General features: G+C 38.4%; 1 protein-coding gene across 7 annotated transcripts in view; it reads right to left on the minus strand.

Annotated features, from left to right (window-relative positions):
* Window positions 1-25,946, minus strand: part of rai14 (retinoic acid induced 14) — a 182,086-nt gene that overhangs the window by 43,434 nt on the left and 112,706 nt on the right. For all 7 annotated transcript variants that reach the window (XM_051929766.1, XM_051929760.1, XM_051929761.1 and 4 more), the window contains 2 exons: window positions 24,977-25,037; window positions 16,866-16,936 (listed from right to left, as the gene is read on the minus strand). In XM_051929766.1, coding sequence (XP_051785726.1) covers window positions 16,866-16,936; window positions 24,977-25,037 — 132 coding nt within the window. The remainder of the gene's footprint in view (window positions 1-16,865; window positions 16,937-24,976; window positions 25,038-25,946) is intronic.

Genomic DNA, 25,946 nt, shown 5'->3' on the forward strand with positions numbered 1-25,946 from the left:
TTACAATAACATAGAAATCAATATAAACAACATTAACATCATTATCATATGAGAATATGAAGTAATATATAAGAAGCACATTTCATATAAATATAAATTATTAAACAGTAAAATCTTCTTCAATAATTTGCTACCGTGGCTTTTCGTTGGTCTGTCCAGGATTTTAAATCACCTGTAGCTTGCAAACCGTTTCACGTATTGACTTGAAATGTGGTACACATATAATACGTCACGTCTGCTATCCGCTTTATGGGTGATGAATGTATTACTCTTTTTATGTTTTATTTTATTTTAGAATCAACTCCTATCTGCGCACACCAGGGCGGCCGTGGGCGGATGCGTATGGTGTATTCACTCCATGTTATCGTGCATTGCGCTGTCACTGGTATTTTCATAAAAGAATTTGAACAATATATAAGAAGCGTATAAATTATTAAACAGTAAAACATTAACATTTAAGAAGTAAAGTTACATTGAGTACTACTGCAGTGCCTTCGGGTATACCTCATTTTTTCTTTGCCCATTACATGCTTAAATGTATACATTTTTTGGTGTACCTACCCGAGAACACGCGACATATAACCGACCGTGGGAGAAGCCTGGATTTTAAACACGCGTTGAGTTCATCTGCTGGTCTCCCTCGTGGAATGACTGGTAATGTTTGAGTAAAATCTACAGCGAGTAAAACGACATTACCTCCTTTTTTTTTTTTACGATCTCTGAGATCTTGCTTTTTTCGGTTCAAGGCTTCATAAGCTGTTTTATGTTCAATGTTGTACTTAATAAGTACTAATTATCCCAAACCATCATCTTTGAATGTTGCAAGACTTTCGCCTTGTATGTAGATCGGGGTAATTACATTCATTGCATTCCTAGTCTGAATCACAATGTGATTGTATGGGTGGTTACCTGGCACTGTAGGGTTGCCACCCGTCCTTTAAAATACGGAATCGTGCCGCGTTTGAGAATGAAATTGCGCGTCCCGTTTTGAATCAATACTGGATGGGATTTATCCCGTATTTTTTTTATTATTTTTTTTTTAAAGCAGCGTCTCATGCAAATCATCCCACACGCATTTTATGAAGATGCCTCCTTTCCTACTTTTGATTGGGTAATACTTGATGTCATCGTTAGTTTGATTGGTGTTTTTAACTGTCCAGTGAGGAGGGCGTGTCTTTTAAGTACAGTCTGCAAAGTGTTGGCACTGAGATGTGGCGTCAGCGCCATACTTGAAGCCCCTAACGTTGCGGTCAGCAAGTCAGCTAACATCCGCCATGTGCCGTCTTTCAGTTGCGAGAAGCAGATCATAGAATGGTTGAAACTGTTGCTCCTTTTTTTTTTGTACGATCTCTGAGATGTTGCTTTTTTCGGTGCAAGGCTTCATAGCTCTTTTATGTTGTATGGTGTACTTATCCCAAACCATCATCTTTGAATGTTGCAAGACTTTCGCGTTGTATGTAGATCGGGGTAATTACATTCATTGCATTCCTAGTCTGAATCACAATCTGATTGTATGGGTGGTTACCTGGCACTGTAGGGTTGCCACCCGTCCTTTAAAATACAGAATCGTGCCGCATTTGAGAATGAAATTGCGTGTCCCGTTTTGAATCAATACTGGACGGGATTTGTCCCGTATTTTTTTTATCATTTTTTTTAAAGCAGCGTCTCATGCAAATCATCCCACACGCATTTTATGAAGATGCCTCCTTTCCTACTTTTGATTGGGTAATACTTGATGTCATCGTTAGTTTGATTGGTCTTTTTAACTGTCCAGTGAGGAGGGCGTGTCTTTTAAGTAGAGTGTGGAAAGTGTTGGCACTGAGATGTGGCGTCAGCGCCAGAGTTGAAGCCCCTAATGTTGCGGTCAGCAAGTCGGCTAACATCCGCCATGTGCCGTCTTTCAGTTGCGAGAAGCAGATCATAGAATGGTTGAAACTGTTGCCCCTAACGTTGCGCCACGGCGTGTGGTTCGTTTATACCTCGTGTCTTCTCATTAAACTTTTATCTTGCGAATATGTTATTGCAATCCGCTGGGGGAGCGTTTCTATAAACTTAATTTAAACTTACGTTTTACACCGTGCTTTGTTTCCCTTATGAACATGCTTGAATGCTTCACTCGCTCCCTTCTCAATTGTTTAATTAATTTTTTGCTCTTCGGTGTTTGCGGCTCTTACGTCATTTCCCCCTACTTCGTTGTTTTATCTCGCGAATATGTTATTGCAATCCTTAACGGGAGCGTTTCATTAAACTGATTGAAAATAGTTTAGCATTTACCTTTTTAGTAAAAGGCGAGCTTTTAAGCCTGAGAAATCACCCCGTAAATGCACACGTTTAATTGCACATGTGTTAATATGTATGGTTACACAGTATTAAAAGACAGTGAACAACGTCAGTTACCTTTGTTCCCGCGTTTGATAAAAGGCGAGCTTTTAAGCCTGAGAAATCACCCCGTAAATGCACACGTTTAATTGCACATGTGTTAATATGTATGCTTACACAGTATTAAAAGACAGTCAAAAATTAACGTCATTTACCTTCGTTCCCGCGTGTGACTCGTGCTGTAAATCTCTTCCTTGTTTTTAGTTCACATCATTACGTAGGAGGCGTGATGACGCGATACGTGACTCCGCCTCCTCCATTACAGTGTATGGACAAAAAATATGTTCCAGTTATGACCATTACGCGTATAATTTCGAAATGAAACCTGCCTAACTTTTGTAAGTAAGCTGTAAGGAATGAGCCTGCCAAATTTCAGCCTTCCACCTACACGGGAAGTTGGAGAATTAGTGATGAGTGAGTCAGTCAGTCAGTGAGTGAGTCAGTCAGTCAGTCAGTGAGGGCTTTGCCTTTTATTATTATAGATATATATATACACACATACATGTATACATACATATATATATATATACACACACACACGCATACACATATACATCAGTATACACACATACACACATATGAACAGTTGCTGTATTACAGCAGCAGGCACAATGGAATCCTGTAAATGAAAGGAACATTAATAAAATGTTCAAGGAAAATAGATAAGTCTTCAGTCTGGATATGACTGTGAAGATAGAGGGAGCCTTGTGAACAGTGAAGATAGAGGGAGCCTTGTGAACAGAGGAAAAATCCCAATGAGGAGTGGCTACCAAGCTGAATATTCATGATTTGTGATAAAGTCTTTCAAAATTAAGGAGAACAATCTTCAGAAGTCTATGTAATCAATGTAGGAACATTTTGAGGTGCAATAATATATGGCATTGTCAATAACAAAATTTTGACAACAATTTAATACTGAACAGGAAGATTTTGCAGATGGGTGCAGTGTGGTCAGAATCCCAAATCTCTGAATTTGTGGCACATAGTTACACTGAAATAATGCACAAAGATCCCAGGTCATGGGTCTGTCTGTCTGGAACTGCTTCAGTGGGGATAAATTGCTGATGCCTCATATTTTGCAACTGTCACCTTGGAGTTTTTGCACACAATGTACAATAGCCACATGAAATGAGATATCCCCCTGACTTAAAGATGATCAACGTGAACATGTAGTAAGCAAAAATATAGCTGCAAGAATAAAAATCACAAAGTTGCACCCAAAAATGAAACAAAAAAAAGATTATAAAGGAATACTTGGAGAGGCCACCTTCATACACCGATGAACCCAAGTCATTTTAAATGTACTCATATACTGTATATTCTAGTTACTGATAATGCAACATAAGAAACAATCTTCAAGTAGAATTTGAATAACGCCCAGCATCAACTCTGGACAAAGACAGACACTCAAGCCCTGAAATTGTGCTGGAGTGATCCAACGGTGGCTATCCCACAAGGATGTAGCAGTGAATGGCAATAGGCTAATGGTTCTACAATGTTTTGACCTTCATCGCTCTCCTCTCCCACAAACAGCTCTGGGGCCTCTATGCAAATAAGAATACATCATGTTTTTAAGGAATAAAACCTAAAAATGTGTTTGTATTCACCATGACTTCAAAAGTTTAATAAAACAGGATGTCCCTTAAAGCATTACTTATACAAAGTGCTTTTTACTGTACTAAATATGTATAAAATACTTTCTTGATTCAAAGGACTTGGAGGTAATATAACCTCATTTCATTTTCATGTTGCTGCTATGTGTTTTCCAATCTGTGTTGATTTTCTTTATTGCTTCAACTTTGTGCACATTTTGAAATTATTTGATAGATAGATAGATAGATAGATAGATAGATAGATAGATAGATAGATAGATAGATAGATAGATAGATAGATAGATAGATAGATAGATACTTTATTAATCCCAGGGGGAAATTCACATACTCCAGCAGCAAAAAAATATTAAATTAAAGAGTAATAAAAAATGCAGGTAAAAAACAGACAATAACTTGAATAATGTTCAACGTTTACCCCCTCTGGTGGAATTGAAGAGTCGCATAGTTTGGGGGAGGAATGATCTTCTCAGTCTGTCAGTGGAGCAGGACAGTGACAACAGTCTGTCACTGAAACTGCTCCTCTGTCTGGAGATGACACTGTTTAATGGATGTAGTGGATTCTCCATAATTGATAGGAGCCTGCTGAGTGCCCGTTGCTCTGCTACGGATGTCAAACCGTCCAGCTCTATGCCAACAATAGAGCCTGCCTTCCTCACCAGTTTGTCCAGGCGTGACGCATCCTTCTTCTTAATGCTGCCTCCCCAGCACACCACCGCGTAGAAGAGGGCACTCGCCACAACCATCTGATAGAACATCTGCAGCATCTTACTGCAGATGTTGAAGGATGCCAGTCTTCTAAGGAAGTACAGGCGGCTCTGTCCTTTCTTGCACAGAGAATCAGTATCGGCAGTCCAGTCCAATTTATCGTCCATCTGCACTCCCAGGTATTTATAGGTCTGTACCCTCTGCACACAGTCACCTCTGATGATCACGGGGTCCATGAGAGGCCTGGGTCTCCTAAAATCCACCACCAGTTCCTTGGTTTTGCTGGTGTTCAGTTGTAGGTGGTTTAAGTCGCACCATTTAACAAAGTCCTTGATGAGGTTTCTATACTCCTCCTCCTGCCCACTCCTGATGCAGCCCACGATAGCAGTGTCGTCAGCAAACTTTTGCACGTGGCAGGACTCCGAGTTATATTGGAAGTCCGATGTATATAGGCTGAATAGGACCGGAGAAAGTACAGTCCCCTGCAGCGCTCCTGTGCTGCTGACCACAATGTCACATCTGCAATTCCCGAGACGCACATACTGAGGTCTGTTTGTAAGATAGTCCACGATCCATGCCACCAGGTATGAATCTACTCCCATCTCTGTCAGCTTGTCCCTAAGGAGCAGAGGTTGGATGGTGTTGAAGGCGCTAGAGAAGTCTAGAAACATAATTCTTACAGCGCCACTGCCTTTGTCCAAGTGGGAGAGGGATCGATGTAGCATATAGATGATGGCATCTTCCGCTCCCACCTTCTCCTGGTATGCGAACTGCAGAGGGTCGAGGGCATGTTGGACCTGTGGCCTCAGGTGGTGAAGCAGCAGCCGCTCCATGGTCTTCATCACATGTGATGTTAGAGCGACAGGCCAGAAGTCATTCAGCTCACCAGGACGTCATACCTTTGGGACTGGGGTGATGCAAGATGTTTTCCAAAGCCTCGGGACTTTCCCTTGTTCCAGGCTCAGGTTGAAGATGCGCTGTAGAGGACCCCCTAGCTCTGATGCACAGACCTTCAGCAGTTGTGGCGATACTCCACCTGGACCTGCTGCTTTGCTGGCACGAAGTTTCCTCAGCTCTCTGCTCACTTGCGCTGCTGTAATTGTGGGTGGGGATGTCTCTCCTATGTTGGTATCAGCAGAAGGATGTGTAGAGAGTGCAGTACTCCGAGGTGAGAGTGGGTTAGGGTGGTCAAACCTGTTAAAGAAGATGTTCATTTGGTTTGCTCTCTTCACGTCTCTCTCGATGGTGGTACTCCGCTTTGAGCTGCAGCCAGTGATGATCTTCATCCCATCCCACACTTCCTTCATGCTGTTGTTCTGCAACTTCTGCTCCAGCTTTCTCCTGTACTGCTCCTTCGCCGCCCTGAGCTGGACTCGGAGTTCCTTCTGCACGCGCTTGAGCTCATGCTGATCACCGTCTTTAAAGGCTCTTTTCTTCTGGTTCAAAAGGCCCTTGATGTCACTTGTAATCCATGGCTTGTTGTTAGCATAGCAGCGTACAGTTCTTACTGGAACTACAATGTCCATACAGAAGTTGATGTAGTCAGTAGTGCAGTCAACAACCTCCTCAATGTTCTCACTATGTGATCCCTGCAGGATATCCCAGTCTGTAGTTCCAAAAAGTTCTCTCAGAGTATTCTCAGCCTCTGGGGTCCACTTCCTGAATGATCGTGTGGTTACAGGTAGGACTCTAACTTTTGGTTTATAGTGAGGCTGAAGCAGAACCAGGTTATGATCTCCTTTCCCAAGCGTAGGCAGCGGGGTGGCACTGTATGCGTCTTTAACGTTTGCATACAGTAAATCAATAGTCTTATTTCCCCGGGTGTTGCAGTCCACATACTGGGAGAATGCAGGTAATGTTTTGTCCAGCGTCACATGGTTAAAGTCTCCAGCGATTAGCACAAGTGCCTCGGGGTGCTGCGTTTGTAACTTAGCAACAGCAGAATCGATGATGTCACTCGCTGACTCCACGTCCGCCCGAGGAGGTATGTACACGATGACAACAATGACATGTCCAAACTCTCTGGGCAAGTAATAGGGACGCAGACTTATGGCCAACAGTTCGATGTCCCTGCAGCAAGTGGAGATTTTGACTTTAACATGTCCAGAGTTATACCACCGTGTATTAACATAGAGAGCGAGTCCTCCTCCTTTGTGCTTCCCACAGGTACTTGCGTCTCTGTCCGCTCTAACTGTGCTAAACCCGGGTAGCTCCACATTAGAATCTGGGATGGTGTTAGTTAACCACGTTTCGCAGAAACACAACAAACTGCATTCTCTGTAGGTTCTGACATTTTTCACCAGCGCAGCCAGTTCGTCGATCTTATTTGAGATTGAGTTCACATTCCCCAGAATAACAGAAGGCACCGAAGGCTTAAAACGCCACTTTCTCGCAAGCCGCTTCATTTTTAGCTTAGTGCCGGCTCTGCTGCCACGATACCGCCTTCTTACCTCGTCGGGTAAATAGGGAACCACACCGGCACTGGCATTTGTTCTCAGCGCTCGAAGTTGAGTACTTGAATAGGCGAGTCTCGGCGTGTAAAAATCCATGCCCACATTGTAAAAGTAAGTGTGTCCAGGGAACGAATCCACATAAAATAAAGTAATAGGAGTGATCAATAAATAAAAATAGAAAAATAAAAGTAGAAAAGTACACATACATATACAGTCATACACGGACCTGCTGAAAAGGCTGCCACTCTCGGCGGCGCCGGATGTTAGAAAAATTTGCTACACATTTGTAATATCCAATGTGCATATTGTTCATTAATCTGTCTAACTTGATTAGAGGATGCTTTTATTCAAAGCAATATACAAATCACAAATGCACCATATTTTCCATACGACTCATTCATAAAATGTATGGTGGGAAGTAATCGGGCAACACTGCAGTTTATAGACCAGTACTTCAGCCATTAGGCCATTCAGACTATTATTTTAGTTAACACAGACTGATTTTATAAACTACTAAATAAATGTAATCCCTTCTTAATGTTAACAATCAAATTATAAAGTCACCTGATTTGTATTTATTACTACTTCTAATAATTAGGTTGCAAAGGCTTTTTTCACTAACTTTTTACAACATCCAAAAGATCAGCACTACAAATATGATCTGAAAATGTCTATCAGTAGAAACATTTCCAAATATAGCAAATACTTCTGCAGATAGAAAGGGAAGGGAAAAAAATGCTTTTGGCAAAGCTAGAATTTAAAAGTATTTTGTATGTATTTAATCCAGGTTTTTCTACCCCGTGGCAACAAAGAGAACTGCCAAGTATCTAACATTTTTCTTATTAAACATCATCTTTAGTTTAAGATTAAAGACCTATCTTTTCATAATAGCAAACATCTCAATCGATTCCTCCAATGCTCTTTTCAAAAATCATTATGCACAAACAGCAAGTCAACTACCAACATATGGTACATGTTTCTGCTAACCCACAAGTCGATGTAATCCAGATGTGTTTTTTTGTGCTGCTGCAACAAGCTGGTAGAACTCTCTAAACGCTGAGAAAATTGTTATTAAACCTTTCAAAGTGTCATACAAAATCTGAATTAAAAGCTAATCCAATATATAGTCAATAAAACTAATAACTTTGTAAAGGCTGGAAGACTGAATACCTGAATCAAGTGGAATATAAACTCATGCTCCTTGTTTCTAAGAATGATGGCAGAAATTTACACCTTTCAGCACACTTTATCTAATTTCTCTTACAATATTGCAAGTATCTTAAACCCAAAACTCTTTAATGAGGTCTTAGATATGACAAACCTGTGGTTTTTGCAGATTAACAACTTCTAAAGTTAGCCATGGTATAATCGCACCCTACTGCTGTAGCAGATCACTTTGTCTTATTTAGCCAATGATATACTGTGCTAACCCACTTTATTTTCAATACATGGATATTGTAATGTCTGTTATGCCACAACTTAACAATGAGTCAGCTAACAGCCAACACTCTGTTCATCATGTTCTTATAAATGCTGCATGGTGCATGAAATTTCCAGTCAATGAAGATGGTACAGTTTATTAAGTGAGGGTCAGAGATGACATGAAACCTTAGTGATAATCGGTTTACAAACGGCCAAGTAAACATTCCACCCTGATCCATCAGAGAAAGCTTGACTTAAGAAAGGCCTGGAGAGGCTCAAGTAATAAATGACTATGTTGAAATTTTTTAAAATTAGTGAATGAGTTGAACATGAGGATGAGGACATCATTTAAAACCACAACAACCAGATCCTGTCATGTCCTGCTCCTAATATTGAACTTCCTAACAAAAGACGGTTTTTGTTACTCAAAGCCTCTTATCAAATGGGGCACAGGAAGCTGTATTTTGAGCTGTAATGCTTTGCAATAATGATTTACTCATGTAGTAATTATTTACTCATGATAATGTGTTTAAATAATATTAAGTATTAAGTTCAGGGCAAACAGAAATTAAATTAGAATTAGAAATACAGAAGTGAAACTTATGCAAAGGGAGGATTATTTTAATTATGTGTTGCTTTTAGACAAGAAAATGTTCATTTCAAAAGAAATACTACATCATCTCAGAAGGAAAAGTCCAGGGTGAGAGGATCTGGACAATTCGGAGCAGGAATTTCTGATATCAACAGAATGAGACTTAAAAAGATTACACTGAACATCCTGAAGACAGAAAGGTAGGTCAGAATCTACATCATTGATGCTGAACTGTTAAAGGAAATAATATCCATATTACTAACCGAAGGTTATGGACGCAGGGTGCATCGAAGCGCACGCACACTGCCGCACTGCAACGAGCCCGCCCATAGCTAACAACAGAGCCACAGAAAACACACCCTCTAGACAAATGAAGTGCACGAAACAGATCCCAGGCAAAGGAGTCACGGCTCAAAAACGAAACAGCTCAACTAACGGAACTCTGTATAATTGTTGGAGGAAGGACAGACGATGGACAGAGCCCATAGCTAATGACACAGCCACAGAAATAACACAAACGAGACCAGATTGATTCAGCGCCCCGCCCCAGAGTCAAACCCGAGTTACTACGGAATCCCCAAAGGTCCACACTACACAGCATATTTGAATCACATTACAGGAATTCATTATTAACAGTACAGCTACAGAACACACACTCCGTATTAAACGTAAGTGCAATTATAATTCCTAACAGTAAACGACAACGCGGCGGCTTCCCAGACTCAGTAGGTGGCGCCCAAACAACATGGATAAAAACAATGAACGAAGGCGCCCACACAAAGAAACCGCTTTAGTTCAAATGGGATTATTGAATTAAATGGAAACTTTACCGTGCCTACGACCTGTCAACTATACCTGAGGTAAAGCGTGCACGCCAGGTTGTACAGCCGCCCGGACGCGACCGGCCACACCACCGCATATACGACGACACAGCCATAAAAAAACAAAAACGACACTGCATGAAGAAAAACAATAACAGAAACGCGTTGAAATGAACTGTCCCAGGATGCACCCACCCTCCATGATATTTCATCACGCACCGGCTTCCCCCCTGGGAATGGCCCATACTGCTTTCGCGTGTGTTGACAAATATTGCATCGGATTGGAACAGTGCACCCTGAGCCAAATCACCACCGCAAATGTGCCCAAATGTACGTGTTACATCTGGATGACACAGTGTATCAACCACAGAGCTAATAATGACAAACGTAGCTGAAGTCATAAACAATCACCCATTAGCAAACTCCATGAAAATGCTACATGAGGTTGAAAGAGAAGCCAATACAAAAGCAGAGGCGGACGGTGTGGCACCAACTACAACTGCCTTAGTGCTAATAAAGGACAAAGAACAGGATCCGAGACGATACAATGTTCCCATCGTTAATGAAGTGGCAATTGTGTTTCAAAGTGATGACGGTGAGCCTCCGTTTCACCGCGATATTGTCATGCATTTACGTCCTGATGGAAACAAGGCGCCTACAACGCGCTTCTGAAACACTACAACCACATGAGTCACAGCTCCAAAAAGAAACCGCTTTAGTACAAATATGTTTATTTCATTAAATGACATTTCCCAGGACGCACCCACCCTCCATGAGGTGATTGCCATTCTTGGATTTGCGATTCTTTCGAGAATCGCGGGCTTGCTGGTTCTTATATTACGTACACTTTACATTTAGTCCTTTACCTTTGTATTTCATTTTTTGTACTCAAATAAGATACACTCCTAATATCAATTTGGTGTAGATTCTTGCATTTCTATGGCCTCAAAGGTGTTTGGGGTTGGGGGCTCACCTAAGGGTTAAGCAGGTTAAGCACAGGTCTGTGATACAGTGACCTAAAACAGGTAAACCAAACTGTAAAAGCTGCAACACCAGGTGCTACTGTAACGAGAGAGATCTGCAACTGCAGTGCGAGCCTGAAGGGCCTTCATATCTCTCACACCTTAGCCTAGGAAAGAGGGCAGATATCCCCCCAGACCCAGATGTAGACACAGTGTGATTTAAGAAACATTTTCTGCAGGTTTTCCACATTTAATTGTCAGCATGACTAAAAATGACAATCCATCTGAATATACTATAGAATACCTCGGCCAAAGTGTATTATGGCATAAAACAAATATTTCCGTTTACAGCGTAATTAAACATTTTTCACCTATCACTGAACAGGGGGAAGATGAAAGTCACTTATAAAAATAAATCATCAACAAATGATCTGTGACTTTCCCCCATGTACATAGAAGTGGCGTTTTATAAAAGACAACAGACATCTGAATAAAATTAAATAATCTTTTACCCTTCCAAACAGGTTGAGAGCCAAAACATGTTTTTGACTTCCTTTTTGCTTTCCAATTTGGAATTCAATTTGGAATAATTTTACCTTATGAAAATAAGTATTATAACATTGTTACATTTTCTGCAACTGCAAATTTCCATTTACAATGTAACTTTTTAATATTCTAACAATGTGTCTTCATAACAGTAAAATGATACACAACATTTTGCAGCAAAGACATGAATTAAATTCTCAGGCAAATAACATTTTTCATGAACACATGCACAAAAATCTGAAAATCATGTATAGAGAAATTTTTTATGCATGCAGTGATGTACGTATATCTGTCAATCAATTTATGGATGAGTACCATAATTTTAAATCTATGTCTGAATTTGTTTCTGATAGAAAATTCATTAATTTTTAATTTTAAATTTGTTGTGATCTTCTGGTTAATACTAATATGTTTGTGTTGCTCTCTACCCAAGTTTTACATGTGGTATAAGATGTACTTTTTATTTTCCTCAGAATCAATGGTAAAATGTGAGCAAAAACATTTGCTTTCCATTTATCAATTATTCATTTTTTCTATACATACTTTATCCATGATTTATTTAGGAGCATATTCTGAAAGAGTTTGGTGCAAGACAGAACTAACCCAGGACTGGACTTCAGTTCATAACAGACGACACGTCTAAAATGAATGTCTTGGGATGGAGGAGGAAACCAGAGTGCCTCAATAATATTAAGAAAATATACACTGTACTAAACACTGCTTGTCTGACAGGCTTTCAAGCACCTGCTTACCTTGGCGACATACTGTAGCTGCATCCTGTAATTACGCTATACTGGACTATAGTTTTTAACGCACCTATCAGGCAACCTCAGGATCATCCTTTAATAGCCCTATGTTGGGGCCGAATAATCGAGTTAATACTTTGTTGTGAAAATATACAATAAAATGCTTGCTTCCATATAACTTTAATTAACTGGAAGAACTCAAACCTGTCTAAATATTATACTTGGAAAATTATAATCTTCTAGCTATGTCACCTGTCAAAGACAGGTAATACATGTAAACATATTTGATATATCTTGCCTGACCTGTACCCTCAGCGTTCAATTTACACCTTTCTTCGGTATTGTGGAGTGTCTCACCATGTGCTGGCCAATGCTTTCTCTCCCGACTGTATTCCCCTAAAGACGGCTTCTCAGACTTTGCCATTTCAAGGCAAGTTGCTTGCCTGCTGTCCACTATTTGATTACAATCAATGGTAGATGGGCCTCCATTACCCACTGTGAAAACCTCATTCGTATTTTTGCCACTACTTCCCATCTTCGAAAGTGAATCTCAGTGATCCTACTACTGTACGTCTTTTCTTGCCTTGCACTTGCTGTGTAAATCAGGCTTGACTGAGCAACTACAGCTAAACTAACCGATCAGATTGCTCTGGGAGACTGGACACACACACACACAGCCTTTACATTTTTATTATATAGTCCAGGGGTCCTGGAGAGCCACAGTGGCTGCAGGTTTTCATTCTAACCCTTTTCTTGATTAGTGACCTGTTTCTGCTACTAATTAACTTCTTTTGAATTCATTTAATTTGACTTGCTCTTGAAGACTCAGATCCCTTAATTGTTTCTTTTTCCTTAATCAGCAACAAAATGAGACAAAACATGACCAGCAAACTGTGACCATCATACAATATCTGAAAATAAAGAAAGGTGAAGGTCTCAGGAATGTTGATCTGCTCAGGTCCCCAAAACATTTCACCAGCACTCTTAGAAAAAAGAAAATCAACAATTTTGGAAATGTATGCTATTGCGTTATGAGAGTAGCAACAAGCCATGGAATTAAAGAACAGGTTTAATTAACAACAAGAATCAGAGCCTAATTGAGCAACTGGTTGGAGTTTAAGTCCCTGACTTAGTTGGTCTTCTGTTGGCTCACTCACTTCACATTTCATTTGAGTTTAGATGTCATTTAAGGAAAGAAATGAAGCAATTCAAAGGAATGAGGAAGAAATCCAAGGGAACAAATCTTAAAAAGCAAGTCAATTAAAATCAATTCAAAAGAAGTTAATTAGGAGCAAAAACAGTGAACTAATTAAGAAAAAGGTTAGAATGAAAACCTTCAGGCACTGTGGCTCTCCAGGGCCAGAGTTAGGTACCCCTGACATATTACATGTTACTTAAAATAAGATTTACACTTCAAGGGGCAGCTCAAAAATTTTTCACTATATGATTGCTCCTTATTCATGTCATCTTTAATTAATTAATAAATGTGGTCAGTGGCTGCAAGCTGTTCAGACACTTTAGCTTGCCTCATTTACTTGCTATTGGTATACTCTCCTCCACCAATGCCTAGAATTATTTGTTGGTGAAAAGATTATGATGTATGTACTGAAATAAAAACTCTAAAATCAATAACATTGAGAAGAAAAAAAAAATGGATGACTTAACCAGTATGCTTTTGTTATTGTTCTAGAACCTGCTGTGAGCAATTAAACACAGCAGATCTCTATTCCTGTTGACCAGTTCATACTTCCTCAAAGGTCTCAAAGTATTCAGATCTTATATTAAGCAGTTAAACATAGCCAGTGGTCTTAGACTATGACTAATATAGTACATGAACTATAGTTAAACACAGAAGACTGTAATAAGGCTGTTGTTATGCTGACACACAAATGAAAGGACAACAAAAACCTTTCATCCTGCTCCAATACTGTCATCTGTGTGGTACCTCACATGTACTTCGAGGCAGTATATCCTGGAATGTTTCATGACCTTAAACACTGACACGCTCAAGAGACTGACCAAAAATGTGTATCTGTTTCAGTTTAAGGTAGGAAAATAATTAAATTTGACTTTTCAGACACATTTTGGTTGCCGTTAAGCAAAATTTTGAAAACAGTCTGGCATTCATTTTAATATCCTACCGATATTATGGACAAGATCATTTATAATTCAAGGCCAATCTTTCAGGCCTTATTTTGTTAACTCAACATCTCTCTGTACTACACAACTGCTTTCACAGTTCACTTAACTATTAGTCTACTTATAATTATTTAATTTCAGTTTCCAAAACAACTTGCTAACAAGTGCTTACCAGTGAAAATGTAGAAGTGTTATTACATACACAAGTGGTCACTCCATGAGATGTGGCCATAATGTATGGAGATTGATTCCTACTGCATATATTTTTTGTACTTAAATACACCTTATTGTAGGATATTTGGTACCTGGTAACTCACAGAGCTCTAGTTTATCTGCAGTTGATCTGAATTAGCGCCATGTTGATATGTTTCATATGTTTTCCTTGTATTTTAAAATTTCCCTTTACGGTCTTCTTGGCAATATATTAGAAAACAGGGAGACCAAATAATAATGTACACTCTGTGACCATGATGTAAGACATGCAGCAACTGTACAGACACAAACATAATGTGCAATTTATTAGACAACACAAGAGAAATTTAGCCAGTATGAGTGCTAAGATACGTAACAGCGTGAATACAATAGATATACAGCATTTTGTAAGGGTGCCTATACTTGTAAAACAGTCTGCTATAGAGGTACGAATGTAGCATGTACTGCATGAACAGCAGATCTGTACTAAAGTACAGAAACATTGTATGAGACAGAATGAATACTAAGAAATGTAAAAGTATGAATGCAATAAACAGCATTGTGCAAAGGTGCATGAGGATGTAAAACAGGCTGCCACAGCAGTAGTAATGTAAAATATGTTGAGCTGTTCTATACAAAAGTATAGAATATATTGTCTCACCTTTCAGAATTAAAAACTATAAAAATTAACCTGAGCAAAAAGACAGAAAAATTATTTCTCTTTTCAGGATAAAACCAATCTGTATTGTGCATAATTAAAAAAAAAGATGGTATCTGTGGAAAAGTACAAATACATGATTACAACCTTCAATAGGACAGCAAGGTTTGAAACCTACAGTAATAAGACGATAACTGGTCATGGGTAGCTGTATCAATAATAACAATGGTGTGTGTGTGTGTGTGTGTATGAAGGGACAGACAGAAAATTGTTTAGCAGTCTATCTGTGGGAAGACAACATTACATACTTTTGCAGAATAGGCCCGAATGCTGCAGAATCTTCAGGCAGACAGTAGGAGGCGAGAAGTTGGAAGAGATAGGCTGAGTCATCCACAATGGTGAAGGCTTTGAGGACACAGAGTTTGTGAAAAATTCAGTATATTAATGTTTTTTGAGCTGAACTTGGAAGTACATTTGTGACTTACTGTAGCAATGTAAACAGCCATGGTGACAGCAAACATCCCTCTGACACTCCAGTGCTTAGTGTGATGGTGCTGAAGGTACTGGTGCCAATCAAGACTGACTAAAGTGCTGGATTCAGTTGCAGAGAGAGTTGTTTAGGCCCAGTTCACTCAGTTTCAAAAACAGCGTCTATAGAATGACTCTATTGAATATGGAAATGAAGTCAAGAACAGCTTACTTATGTAAATTACTGTTGCACAGGTGGGAAAGAGAGATGAAGGGCAGAAGATATTCCTTCTTTAGGGTGCCAATTGGGTAGTATACAAGCTAAAGTGGGCCCAGTGAGCAATGGAGATTTGCTTTGGGGTTTCACATAAATACTATTATACATAAAAGTACATCTGCATCACGTACATCTTTCAGGTTGACAGTGGGTTTAATGTAAGGCTTAAGCAAGCTACCATTATTTATAGCAGTCTAGTAAGTACTGGAGGGAAGGTGGCTACAAACGACTCAGAGTTTCTTCCCCTGAATGCATGATATAAACAATGTTTTTTTTTTTTTTTACCATTTTAATATGTGTAACACAAATTTAAATCATTTAAATATATGCATATCAGAAATTTCTGAAAAAATGTAATCTAAAAATGTATGAATAAAATCCAATAAGAATTCCATATTTGAAATTCATCTTGCACAATAATCTTTGCGTGTCTGTATATTTTTAAACATATTTTGATACTTAATATTCATGAGTAAATGAGCCAAGTGTTGTAAGGAACACCTTTTGTGAACACCACAATAACACTTTGTAATCTATGATCTGTCACACAATTACTGTGAAATAAATAAATTATATTTGTCACCACTGTAACAATACAGCAGAGCTTTGACACTGTTATGTCACCTAAAATACAGCATGGATTTTTAACATATGAATTAGAGGTTCCTCGTTTTGTATAGAGGAGCTCTTAATACCATTTACAACCTCATTTAAAGCATAATATGCTGACCTCCAAAGATAAAGAATAACATAGCAAATTACATTTAAACATTGTCTTTAAATGCAGACATTTCCCTGCAAAGAAAAATAAATATAACTTACAGTAAATTCACAGTACATAAAAAAGCACACTTTACTTTTATTTTAAGTAAATGTATAAATGAAAACATACGGCATCTTTGACGTTCACAGGACTTCTGTTTTCACACAGCAGTTGAACAATAGGCAGGCTTCCACTTGCGGCTGGGGGAGAAAAAAAAAGAAAATAAGTGGTTGTTTTCACCTTAAATTTAAAGAAACTATTTTCCTTCTAGTTGGTAGTAATTTTTCATGCATTAAAACCAGGTAGGAGTTATTATTAAAATTATAGGAGTAAACAAAGGTAATTTATTAAAACAGATAATATGCTCAATGTCTACAATAAAAAAAATCCACTATATTTTACTTAATAGTTTTATAAATTTAAAAAATATATATTATACAAAAAATGATAATAATTGTTCTAAATGGCATATTCCTCAGTTTTAACAATCTTTGCAATGAATTACTGTAGAAAAGTAACAGACTCAACTTGTATTATCTTCAGGAGTGAAAAGCATACACATATGGTGCTACCTTGGCTTTAGGCCTTGTGTTAAGCAAACTTCTAGCTAGGCTGACTTAAAACAGATTTAAATATAATACTACTTCCCTGCCAGAATCTGTCAGAGTGTAATGTAAAAAGTTATTCAGACCAGATTCTTCCCTTTCTAGTAGTCCGACTATTGCCAAAGCAGCCTGGCTGATTGCTCATTTATACAATAAGCAGTAGTTGTATGTTATCAAGAACAGTTCAGTCAAAGACATCTCTAATCAGACTCGTGTGAACAAACACATTACTTGGCAAGAATCACAAAACATTACAGAACGAGGACAAGTTGTAATCTTGATTCATGAACCAACAATGAAGTCAAACTATTAAAGAACATCTCTTAAAAGATTGATTTTTTTTTTAATGACAAGGAAGAATTAAGAATGAATGATGAGCTTACTTAGGTCTATTTAAATAATAAAGGGGATGCCTTAGTAACAGCCCTAAATCTTATATATGAAAAAAAAAAAAATTACACTGAAAAGAAAGAAATACATGACCATACATTAATTGTTCATAATCCAGAATGATAGATGACTTTTTAATATAATATAATATAATATAATATAATATAATATAATATAATATAATATAATATAATATAATATAATATATTTCATTTTATGAGAAAAAGTTAACACTCCATGGTAAAACTGACTAATTTCCACTTCTAATTTTAAGGCAATTCCCTTCTCTTTGGATACTTCAAAGAAAAGCAAGGCTGTTGGTTAGGATTCTTGAAGTACTATATATACAGTCTATGGATTTACATTGGTATATACAGTGATCCCTCGCTATATCGCGCTTCGCCTTTCGCAGCTTCACTCCATCGCGGATTTTATATGTAAGCATATTTAAATATATATCGCGGATTTTTTGCTGGTTCGCGGATTTCTGCGGACAATGGGTCTTTTAATTTCTGGCACATGCTTCCTCAGTTGGTTTGCCCAGTTGATTTCATACAAGGGACGCTATTGGCAGATGGCTGAGAAGCTAGATTGCTTACTTTTCTCTCTCACTTGCGCTGACTTTCTCTGATCCTGACGTATGGGGATTGAGCAGGGGGGCTGTTCGCACACCTAGACGATATGGACGCTCATCTAAAAATGCTGAAAGATTATCTTCACGTTGCTATCTTTTGTGCAGCTGCTTCCTAAAACGACATGCTGCACGGTGCTTCGCATACTTAAAAGCTCGAAGGGCACGTATTGATTTTTGACTGAAAAACAAACTCTGTCTCTCTCTCTCTCTCTCTCTCTCTCTCTCTCTCTCTCTCTCCCTGCTCCTGACGGAGGGGGTGTGAACTGCCGCCTTCAACAGCTTTGTGCCGCGGTGCTTCGCATACTTAAAAGCCAAACAGCCCTATTGATTTGTTTGCTAGAGATTGTTTTCTCTATCTATGTGACATTCTGTGCTCCTGACACGCACTCCTTTGAAGAGGAAGATATGTTTGCATTCTTTTAATTGTGAGACAGAACTGTCATCTCTGTCTTGTCATGGAGCACAGTTTAAACTTTTGAAAAAGAGACAAATGTTTGTTTGCAGTGTTTGAATAACGTTCCTGTCTCTCTACAACCTCCTGTGTTTCTGCGCAAATCTGTGACCCAAGCATGACAATATAAAAATAACCATATAAACATATGGTTTCTACTTCGCGGATTTTCTTATTTCACGGGTGGCTCTGGAACGCAACCCCCGCGATGGAGGAGGGACTACTGTACAAAGATAAAATGGGCACATCATGTGACCTGTTTAATAGTAAGTTGTCTGTAATGTGTCCTAGGGCTGCTCAATATATCAAATTTGCAATTTGATTGGATATTTACATAGATCAATATCCATCCATCCATCCATTATACAACCTGCTATATCCTAACTACAGGGTCACGGGGGGTCTGCTGGAGCCAATCCCAGCCAACACAGGCCGCAAGGCATGAAACAACCCCTGGGCAGGGCACCAGCCCACCGCAGGACACATGCACACACACACACACACACACACACACACACACACACACACACACACACACACCCCAAGCACACACTAGGGACAATTTAGGACTGCCAATGCACCTACCCTGCATGTCTTTGGACTGTGGGAGGAAATCAGAGCACCCGGAGGAAACCCACACAGACACGGGGAGAACATGCAAACTCCACGCAGGGAGGTCCCGGGAAGCGAATCCAGGTCTCCTAACTGCAAGGCAGAAGCGCTACCCACTGCGCCATAGATCAATATGCAAAAGCCAATATCATGACACTCAGCACTTTCGTTTGATCTTCCTCAACTTTCTCTAAACATTAAATAAAATCTTGAGAATCTCCACCTATGGTTCCCTGGCACTAATGAGAGTGAAAAAATGGAGTTAGGATTAGAAGAAGAAGAGCTACATACAGGTAAGGATAGTTCTGCTGTTTGCAAATGGTTTGGTTTTATCCAGGATGGCAGTTTAAGCAGTACAACATCAAAACATAAAACATACTATTGCACAAGAAGAGGCCAGCCATGTATGAGCAGTAAAACAGGTCACTGCTAAGAAGTTCAATGAAATGTTTGCTGTTCTGTTGCATTCCATATGAGCAGACAAACAGCATGTGAAAGGAGATAACAGCTGCAGTGACCTACTGTACTGTAAAATCCACTTTTGCCCACTTGAGATGCACCCTAAAATAAAAACTTGTACCATCAGTGGCCAGATACTACAGGTCAGGTAAGGTCGGGCAGCATGTACTGCTACAGCACATTGCTACACCCATCACATGACAAAACAGCTTGAGATCCCATCCTGGTGGGCAACCCCCAGGCAGACAACCTCTGGAAATGACCATCTACCTGCCGCAGCCAGGTGTTACGTGGCCGTCCCCTTGGCCTGATCCAGCTGCTCGGGTCCTCAACAATGAGGATCCTGCAAGCCGGATCACCCTCGGGGAATCATGCCACATGGCCGTAGTGCCGTAATTGATGCTCCCTCACAATGCCGGTAATGTGCCAGAACATGCAGGAACACCAAACAAGAGACTGAAACAAAAATACCTGTGTGCTAATATAAACAACAATATTTGGTTTCAAGTTCAAACTTACCAGTTAGTCCCAGGTCTATTAAGCTTACAAAATTCAGTAATATCTATTCTGTTCTGAAAAACATTTTTTCAATTTACATCATTAGAATGTACATAAATACAAGTACATTCCTAAGATTTTCCTTGATAGGAGTGTTTAAACTTGTGGAGTAGTAAAAATGTAATCCTAGATAAGGAAAGTACATTTTGTAGACTTTATAAAAATATACTTTCAAAAATAAAAGGTACAGTAGCTTCACATATGCAACATGTATAAATAGATCTATCTACTTACTATATGATGAATCACCAAGGTCACTCTAAGCAATCTGATTTGTCAGTTTGGCTTTGGTGACACAATAAATGAGGAAATGCAAGTGTGAGTCATAAAGGCATATGAGGGACACTGAGAGAGTCGCCTCCAAAGATGGAAAATATAAAACCAAAAGGAAGGTGAGAAAGGCGCCTCAAAATTAATAACTCGAAAATAATGAGTCTGAGAAAAAGACTTTATGGATTGCGTTCGAGAGAGCGAGCGCCTGTAAATATATGCTAGTGAAGGCGTAAGACATATGCTGATGGAGTCGCTTTTAAAGACTGAAATATAAAACCGAATAGGAGGCAGGAGAAGCACTTCGAAAATAATGGCACAGTTTGAGAAGCAGGCTTTATGGCATACATGTCAAACTCAAGGCCTGTGGACCAATTCTGTATTTGGCCCATGAAATAGCTCATGTCTATCAGAGCTGGCCCGATGGTATATAGTACACACACCAACTAATACTACAAATTCCAGATTGCACTGGAATAACTAGTGCTTTGTCATGTCAATCAAGGCCTGCAAACGGAAGCTCTCCCCACCCTTCTGTTGATATACTCATCAGTAGCCTCATGCAGTGACCTGGAGTCAAATTTAAGCAAGCCCCTGAAAATTACCAAACGAAAGGTAGACTCTGAAAACAGAGGCTTTCAAGACAGGTGGGAAGCAGAGTATCTGTTCACTAATATAAAGTGTAAACCTGTTTTGAGCTAAACCTGCAGTTTCAGGGGTGGGACCATTGGATCACGGACATGTACGCTACAGTGAGGGCTTTTAAAGCCAAGTTACGCCTGTGGGAGACACAAATGCTACAAAGAAACTTGGTTCACTTTCCATGCTGCCGATCCATGACAGATCAGGTCTCTATCGCTGTATTTCCAAGTGCACATTTTGCTGAAAAATGAGGTAGACTTAGTGCTGAGTTCACACAGCAATTCGCCGACTTTGAAGCCCATAAAATTAAGTTTGAACTTCTCAGTAATGAGTTTGCAGTTGACATGGAAAGAGCACCAATGAACGTCCAAATGGAGCTGATTGAACTCCAAAGTAGTGAAACACTGTAGGCGATCTGTGGGTGATGCACAGTTTCCATGTTTCATCCCTGACACAATGCCCCAGCTCTGCATACAAGCTGCTCCGTTTTGAGAATTTCCACAGCTCAGAGCCTGACCCCAAACACTGATGAACTTGCAGTCAAGAAAAGACGGCAGGCATCTGGCTTGGGCTAATGTGCATCAGAGCAACAGACAGTGTGCTTGAATATGTTTATGTTTTCTTTTTGCTGTCTTCTCCTGTAATTGCAAGGTAGAATGTTAGTAGGCCTAGCTGTATGTTTGGATTTTCATTGAGGAACTTTTTTGGTTGTTTAAATGTCCTGCAATAAAATGTTTTCATTAGAAATGATTTTGTGAAAAACTGCTGATAGAGAGGAAGGCAAAAGAAATGAATGCTACAGATGTGTCTTTTATTTAAAATATAATCTCTCATTCGTTTTATTTAATCAATAAAAGCTAGGTTTGTTTTGAATTCTATACAAGATTTCTTGGGAAAAGATAAGTTCATATTTCTGTATGAATAACTTGACATAACATATGTGAAAAATACGGTCAATTTGAATTTGTTTTTTTCAATAAACATTAACCCAGTCTGGCCCTCGACATGGACCCCTGTGTGATTGAGTTTGACACCCCTGCTTTATGGGATCATGCTCAAGAAATGAAACGCCAGTGAAGAGAGGTTCAGACACATGTGAACACAGGGGAAAGAAGCAAAACTAAATGATATTAATACAAAATGCTATTCTCAGTCTTTGACAGGTACCACGGCTATAAACTAATTTGTTATTGTCCACTTATAAAGTTGTGGTAAATCCTGACACATTTCATGTTAAACTCTGGGTACTTCATTCTGATTAGATTGAAAACTAAACTCTAAATTAATTCTGGTGTTTCGTTGCTAACACACTAGGTGAAAAATATGCTCTGACATACTAGAAATAGAAGAAAACATTCATTTTTTCATTTTCAAAGAACATTCAGAGACAAAAAAACTGAAGTGTATTATAGCTATCAACTTTTGGAATTCACTTTTGGAGATAAAACAGGGATTTTCTTAATATACTACCCATTCCTGACTAAGTTGAAAACCAATACTGTAAAAATGTACATTCTTTACATGTTATGTCTGGATTCTGGGAATAAAAAGGTTACTTTGATGAAAACTATGTTAAATTTGTGGTTTTCCTTAATTACGATCAAATCCATGTGTTGAACTACTCATAAAAAATGTTTTAAAAAATTTCAGAAAAGTGCTTATCCAGCATACAAAACTTGCATCACTCAATATTTCAGATATTCATGGACATGTCGACTCCTAACCACTTTTAATGATAAACTACCAAGCAAAATGAGGTTACAAGGTCACTGGGCTCACTCTCAGTGAAAGGGTTAGGAGCTTGAGAATCTGGGAGAACCTTGGAGTGCATCCAGTGCTTCTCCAGATAGAGTGGAGTCAGCTGGAACTGTTAGAGCAGTAAGGAAGGATTTTCACGGTTTCATCCCAAAGGCCACTAAAAACCAGTTGGCAGAGACCAAAGACCCATATGTGGGACACACTGATTAGATATGATTTTGGAGCTGACCTACGAAGAGCTGGGAATTCCTCAGAAGTAGCTGAAAACTGGTGCTGTGGTTAGAGGAGTCTGATCAGACCAACTCATTCTCTTGCTGTCATGACCTCCATCAGGAAAAGAGTGGATTGATAAGAGTTGAATATTACAGTTTATCTCAGTACCTGTTAGCTTCAACCCTGTCAAATATCTCTGAATTACCTGCACACATGCTTTCTCCACAATGAACCTAAATGTGACATATTAAAAAAATGCCCTTAATCTCATTTTATCTCAAAGACCCAGCAACATTAATTTAAATATGCTCAAAGGTGACCCATCTCCTCTCAAGCAGAAATGCAACAAAGTTAAACCATGGTATAAAACAAAATATCATACTATCTGTCCCTTTGCCTATGAATACTTGGTGGATCCTAATATGCTGAAACGTACAGTTGAATCCAAAACCAAGAACGAGTTACACTAATGCTCTGCACCTAATCTTGGAAATTCAGTTAGGAAAAAAGAAGTGATCCATATATACATTTACATCTTTAATTAAAAAGAAACTGACAATTCACAAAAAAGGAAAAATGAGATCTAGGAAAACAGAAAACACATTAGTAGATTAAATGGATATACAATAGAAAACTTTATTTTGTAGTTCTTTATCCCAGAATTAACAATCAGCAGAAAAGTTTCTCAAAAAGAAGTAACATGTCAAATGTTAATGATTACTGAAAGTCAAGGCACAAACATCAGTAGGTAATGCTTCAGTGGAATGTAACTTTTGTTAAACATTAATTCACAGTTATATATTTTACTATGCCTTATAAGCTAATAAGAATTGCAAATCATGGCACAAAGCAATAAGCAAAAAACATAATTTCATTGGTCCTCAATATTGGTCTTTATAGACCACTGTAAGAATTTTAATAATAAGGTTATATTTGAGTTTAATTTCATCTCAGTTTCCTGATTTAGTGTTTTATGTGCACTTTCTAAACCAATTAAGTTGTGCTTTTCATTTATTAAAAATGATCATTGAATGATATTTTATCAGTAAATTTTTGAACCTGTTAAAAGTATACCATCAAACAACAGTTTGTTATAGGAACATCCTATTTATACATCTATGTTTTCATCATAAATATGTATTTTTTCAAAGGGCAATTTTAGACACAACTTAGCTCATAATCTAAATGAATATATTGGACAAAATCATCACACTCCAATCAATAACATGCACTTTGCCAACTGCTATGAATGCAAAACATATAAACTGCTGTTTGTATTAAATAAGGTAATTGCAAAGATTAATTTTCAACTTTTTTTTTGGTAAATGAAGCTGATAGATCCACCATTTCAACTTCATTGGGTTTAAAGTAACACATCATTATAGGTAGCAATTTTATAATTTACTGTTTTAGATGCACATACATAACATTACAGCATGCTATAATAATACCTGTTATTTAATGAAAAACCGAAGTGTCATTGGGAAGGCTCTTACCATTTCTTGATCTCTACTTAAAGCATTGTGCTGCAAACTGGAAATCCCACTCACTGAAGAGCAGAAAGCCATTTCCATGTCAATGTTTTCAAAGATTACTAAATTGTTAATTATTTCCCAGCAGTTAGTAAACCATTACTAATCAAACTTACCTGCATAATACAATGCCGTCCGTCCTATGTTATCAACACCTTCAACGGAGCATTTACCCTGCTAAAAAATTAACAAATAAACATATTACATATTTGTGCTTATTATATTACACTTATACAGTATAAATATAGTTTTATACCCTTAGGGACCTCAAGCAACACCACTGTTGCGATGTTAGAAATTGCTGTATGTACTGCGACCAAAATGAGTTAAAGATTAGATGTTAATTTCCACACAGATTATAAAAATAAAACCAATTTTATACTCTATATGAACAGATAATTCTGAAATATGTTGGATTATCGTCATACTTATTTTTTTTTTTAATTCTCTGATTTTATAGTTTGGTCACTGATGTAAAATAATGGAACTCATACACAGAATAGCATATCATCTTGCTTTGTATTTGTGGTACTCTTACTCTTTAGCTATATCTGTTGACGTCCGGGCTATTAAAATTCTCACTCATGACACTTGAACATGACTTCAGATTTGGAGCTTAACAGAGAAACAAAGTCAGATGTTTGTCACATCCTTTCAAAACTATTGATTATTTTTCCTGTACTAGAGTACAGGTTAGAACAGGGATCTTCAATCACGATCCTGGAGGACCGCAGTGGCTGTAGGTTTTTGCTCCAACCCAATAATAAGAAGCACTTATTGCTCAAGTAACACTTCTGCTTCACTTTAGTTGTCTCAGTCATTAAGATTTTGAACCCTTATTGCTTATTTTAGTCTTAAACAGCTGTATTCTTGGTTTTAATGGCTTCTAATTAGCAATAACATGCAAATGACAAAAGAGAGCAGCATTTGTCCATTTAGCTTGTTACCATTTACACCTCTGTGTGTATTTATCGTGCACTACTTGGTTTAATTAAATACTTGGAAGAAAAGTGAAGAGAAAAAAGTGAAGGACTGAGAATAACTCCTCCATTTTAGCCTTCAAATCATTTGGATGATATCCTTAGA

This window comes from Erpetoichthys calabaricus, chromosome 7 (assembly GCF_900747795.2).
Source record: "Erpetoichthys calabaricus chromosome 7, fErpCal1.3, whole genome shotgun sequence".
NCBI classification, from domain to species: Eukaryota; Metazoa; Chordata; class Cladistia; order Polypteriformes; family Polypteridae; genus Erpetoichthys; species Erpetoichthys calabaricus.